Source organism: Hipposideros armiger, unplaced genomic scaffold, assembly GCF_001890085.2.
Source record: "Hipposideros armiger isolate ML-2016 unplaced genomic scaffold, ASM189008v1 scaffold_209, whole genome shotgun sequence".
Lineage (NCBI taxonomy): Eukaryota > Metazoa > Chordata > Mammalia > Chiroptera > Hipposideridae > Hipposideros > Hipposideros armiger.
The window spans coordinates 2,660,964-2,666,096 of NW_017731559.1; the positions used below are offsets into that span (position 1 = coordinate 2,660,964).

At 44.9% G+C, this 5,133-nt stretch overlaps 1 protein-coding gene across 5 annotated transcripts in view; it reads right to left on the reverse strand.

Moving 5' to 3' along the window:
• Window positions 1-6: 6 nt before the first annotated feature.
• Window positions 7-5,133, reverse strand: part of SLC35D4 (solute carrier family 35 member D4) — a 126,943-nt gene continuing 121,816 nt past the window's right edge. For all 5 annotated transcript variants that reach the window (XM_019653884.1, XM_019653882.1, XM_019653881.1 and 2 more), the window contains one exon: window positions 7-1,257. In XM_019653884.1, the coding sequence (XP_019509429.1) occupies window positions 1,197-1,257 (61 nt within the window). In that variant the 3' untranslated portion in view covers window positions 7-1,196. The remainder of the gene's footprint in view (window positions 1,258-5,133) is intronic.

Below are 5,133 nucleotides of genomic sequence, written 5' to 3' on the forward strand. Positions count from 1 at the left end.
GGGGGGGGGTGTTCTCAGAACATTGATGACGTGGGTGGTGGGTGTCCAATACTGCGGGACCTGGCTTCCTACCTGAAGAAGACTCCCTGGACTTCATTACTGTCTATGATATATCTCAAAATGACCCAAGCTGACACCTGGCAGAGTAGTAAGGTATTCAGAGAACCTACTCTGAGTAGACACATCTGGAGTTAGACATTATCTTATTAAACCTTTGTTGTGGGGTCAGAATCAAATAACCGTTTCATGAAAATTCATTTCTTTTGCTCCCCATAGAGGCAAGGTTTAGAATTTTCATCCAATTTTTAATCTGGCCTGAAAAATATACTTCAGTGTTCAATGATTTAACCTCCTCTGAGATATGGGTATTAAATGGATTAAATGCTTTAAGGAATATGCATCTAACTGTGTATTTACCCACATGTTATATGCTTGGTTCTTTATTTTCACCTGCCCAGGGAGGACATCCATCGGTGCTTATAAACCCTATTCCCCCTGGTGATCATTTAGTACCAAGTTAACCTAATGATTGGCAAAAAAGAGTGTGCAGAATTCAATACAATCCAACACACAACCACAGAAAAGGTCTCAGCACTTACTCTGGAGTGACAGTGTCCTTGCTGGCTTCTTACATGGCACAGAGCTTCCCCAGTCCCCATCTCTGCCTCTCCGCCCAGTGGAAGCCTGCTCAAGGAATTCTCTCTATGCTCATCAGTGGGTGCACGAGGGCTCTAGACAAGTCAGTGTGAGAGCATGGAAAGGAAGTCCTCCAGAGTCTCCAAAGATGTAAAAACACAGAACAAAGCTAAAATGCCACAAAAAAACCTTGGGTCCACTACCCCGGAGTGAAAGCAGTGTTTAGTGAAGGATGCTTCATCAGGAGGCCTGCATGTCAGTCAAGGTGAGTGGAGCCATCCTCGCCATGCAGGGGAAATCCTGCATCTGTTTCTGCACAAGTGGGACCAGCACAGTCAGCAGGACTCAAGTGAGCCTCTCAAAATGGGAAGATACGACACAGTCCACCCTCTGCAGCGGCTCAGAGACCCCCCCCGCCCCAGAAAGAGTTCTTGACGCAGTGAGCAGAGGCGGTCTCACCATCTTTGCTTTCTTCTCTCTGGGAAGATGAAGAAACTCTGCAGCCCAGCAGGCTGGTCTCTAGCTGGCATCCAGGGAGCCTCCTTTTCCTGTGGTCACCTTTAGCCGCCTTTCCTTTCTGAGAAAACCAGCAAGGCCTCTCCAAGTCCACCGAGCAGGAGGCTGCAAAAACGGCAAGATGTCAGTTTTGCATTCCCACAAGCCAGGAGGCTGCCTGGTGCTCACATACAACAGAGAGATGCCCTCTCATTCTGCTGCTGGGACTCTCATCCCACTTCCATGTCTGGCCCAGGAGCCATCCAATCTTCCATCCAGAGTAAACCTTAGCTATGCAGTGGGAGGGGAGTGGGCTACGAGGTGGGTGTTGCTACCTTCCCTCAGGGAAGGTGATCTGTCCATTCCTGCTGACCAGGTGGAGGTGACAGCACTCCGGGTAATGCTCTCTGGTGGAAATATCAGAGGAGGGCTCCCACAGAGCAGCCTGCCTGGTGCTTTTTGAGGGTTAATTGGTATGAAGTCGTACAGGTATTCATAATTGTAGTCATTAAAGTGAAACCTCTAAATGTTTTTATTTCATTTAGACTAGCAGAACACTTGAAGATGAAAATACAAATGGGGACATCATGGATTTCCCACCAGAGCAGAAATAAACATGGTCAGTGGTTTGAAAATGAAAAAGTAGTGAAGACTGTGAGAAAAAGAAGAGTTGACTATTTTAACATGCCTACAATTTAATACATCCAAAGGTCTGGACATTTTCTATTTTAAACTTCTCAGTAGATAAGCCAGTGTCTGTCTGAATCCCGTCATTCTTCCCAAAAAGCACTCCTGGGGCCTGGGCTGGGCCATCAGTAAAGGATTATGATGTGGGGAGTCCCCTCTGATTATGAAATGCCCTTGTTCAGAAGCAGCCCTTCCAAGCGTACCCTTTTCTCCCTTTCCTTCCCCATCTACCCACCCAATATCCCAATCCTCCGATATGCCCATATATACAACACACATACGTTCAGGCTATGGTACCTTTATACTGAGGGTGCCAAAAAAATGTATGCACATTTGAAGAAAGGGTTAAAGTATTAAAATCATAATACTTAATATACACCAATAACAAAAGATGACTGCAAGTCACATTTGACTTCTGCAATTACAAGAGGAGCTCAAAGTGGTTACCATCAACGTCCAGACGCTTCTTATTACAGCGAACTACTACTTGAGCAACATTGACCAAAGTGTTCACTTGTATACATTTTTTTCGGCACCCCCGGTATTTCTAACGTCCATCTAGGGCACTGAATATATGAAACACACAAATGCTGTGTATAGTACACTCCCAGGGAGAAATGTGGGTGACCCTGACCACTTGTGCCATTTACCACTTTTAGTATGGACTGAATCCACCAAGTGTGAGAATATAAAAACAATAAACTGAGTTCAAATTATGGCTCAGTCACTTATTAGCTGCAAACTCCTGTGAATGTTATTCGGCTTTAGTTTCATCTGTACCACAGGAGACGATCACGTCTACCAGTCTTTGTGAGGCTTAGAAGGATATACCGGAAGCAATCTACCCCTGTGCTTGGCCTATAACAGACAAGCAATAAAATATTATTATTTTCTAGTTGACCCCTCTCCCAGAGGAGCAATCCCTTCTTCACTGGCCCTCATAGTTGGCTTGCCAGCTTCTGCCTGAAGACTTCTAGTGAGCAGCACGTCCTGCTGTGCAAAGCAAGGCTGTCCCACTGTTGAACAGCTGTAACCATGGGATTCCAGCAAGCATCTATGGGCATCTTACTTGGGGAGGCACATGGTTCCTCCCTCTAGGAGGAAGCCCTTTCTCATACCGACCCAAAAATTGCGTCTAACAACGTCACCTGTGGATCCAAGTCCTACTCTCCGGAGCAACAGAGAATAACCCTATTCCTTCATCATCCACCTGTCAACCCTAGAGAATGGGGAAATCTCCTAAATCACCATCATCTCCTCTCTAGGTGAGTGAAAGCCTCTGGGTGAGGGCGCTGGGGCAGTGGGCAGGGAGGATGCCCCCCAACCCGGGCTGACAGCGGGCATGGCAAGGAGAGGAGCCTGAGGGAGATGTATGCCTAGTACCTGCAGCTCTGAGTTGGAAGGTACTTTCCTCTTTCCTACAGAAACTATAGTGACAGTAAGTTGGTAAATCCTCGTTAACACACATTTCACTCCTAACAATGTAGCTGAAGCTGGTGTTTACATTATGAACCAGACACATTTCTGAGGATGCTCTTAGATCTACAATCATCATTTATAGGATTGTTTCTGTGCAAAACTGGCATCCAAGGTCCAAAAGATCATCTTTTGAAACATGACACATTCGTGGTGGTCCCTAGTCTAGTGCAGGACCCAGATGCTGGAAGGTTCTGTTGCCTCTTTTCTTTGGATGAAGAAGTGACAGAGAAAGGGAAGCCATTGTTTTTGTACACAGGCTCACCTCTAAAGATCGAGTTTTTCCTTTCAGCAGGTCTGCTGTTCCCGTCACCACTCCTTAAAGAACACCTACACCACTTAAACACCTGGCAAGTGGAGTGTCACTGTGACCTGACGTAAGGGCTGCACAGAGCTTTGGGTTTGGAAGGTTTTATTTCTGCAAATGTAACTGGGGCTCAGTGTTTCCTACAGTTTCCACTAATCCCCCTTAAGAAGAGCAGGCTGTCAACTGGCTCTCTGCCATTTTTACTCCCCCAGCCTTAGAACAATGCTGAAGTGTTTCATCCCTATGGCTTAGCTATTTTCTGAAACACCAAAGCAGCTTAGTGAATGCTAAAATGAAAACAAACCTTGGTTTAGTTTACTGTTCAGAGAGCCAGGGAGGTGAGCTTTGATGTTGCTTTTTGAACAGCAGGAAAAGCTGACATGGGGTGCAGGAATCTTAATAGCATTACAACTATTTAAGTCAGAGCTTTACTGAACTGTTTGAAAATCTTGTAATCCCCATCATTCCTGAAATGAACAAACTTTGTGTAACTAAGGCATAAACATCAGATTGCAGAGCATGCCCAGCCAGAAATATTCATCACTAGCTTCTGTTCCAGGGGTTTATTTTCAGCATTTCTCCAGTCCTTCTCTTTTCTCTCATCGGGAGCCAAATGCCCCATCTCAATTTTACATTTATTTATGATTGTGGTTATTCCATGAATTCCTGTTGAACCCAGTGGAGAGAGGACAGACACCGTATCCATTTCCCAGCTGTAGGCCCAGTACTTAATACAGCACCTAATAAATATTTATTCAGTGAATGATGTGTGAATGAAAAAGGGGCTATGTAATAAACCTGACAAGCTTAGGGGGGCCACACGGCAGGCCTGACAAGCTCAGTGACTAAAAGTAACCACACAGGATGGTCTGATCATAAACTCCTAACTAGGCGGACCATGGCAGGTAGTCTTATCCCAGGCTTATAGCTTCCTTAGCAAAGGTCAGTCTTTACCTTAAGCGGGCCCTGTCCACTAGTCTTATGCATCTAGGATAACATACCTTTGAAATGTCAGAGTAATTTTCTTTTCTAAGAGCTCTCAAAGGTACAACTGCTGGCGCCAGAGAACAAAACCACCAGAGAACAAGACCACAGAACCCCTCACTGTGATCTTGTTCCCCACATACCATCTCTATGTGCTGTAAATGTTCATTAGTAACTATCCTGTACCCATCAATGTAAAAGAAGTGTTACTCCATTTTGCTTTGTACCCAATCCAGGAGATTTCCCCGCTTTGCTTTCTCCCACCTCCTTAATCTGCCACCAATGGATTTCACATAGTACCTGTCTTATGTTTTCTCCTGTGATGCTAACACCTAAAAGGAACTTGAGAACTGCCATGTTTCAGAGCATTTTCTCAATCTGGTGAGAACTTGCTTCAGGGCACGTCCTGAAAATTTGGCTCAAATAAACTTTTAAGAAACTTTTCTATCGGTTTGGACATTCTTTTGTCAACAGATGTAATTCTTATACTTGCCCCCCTTTCCCCCATCTCTATTCCAAACTATTTTTGTTTTTTTTCTCTTTTCCTC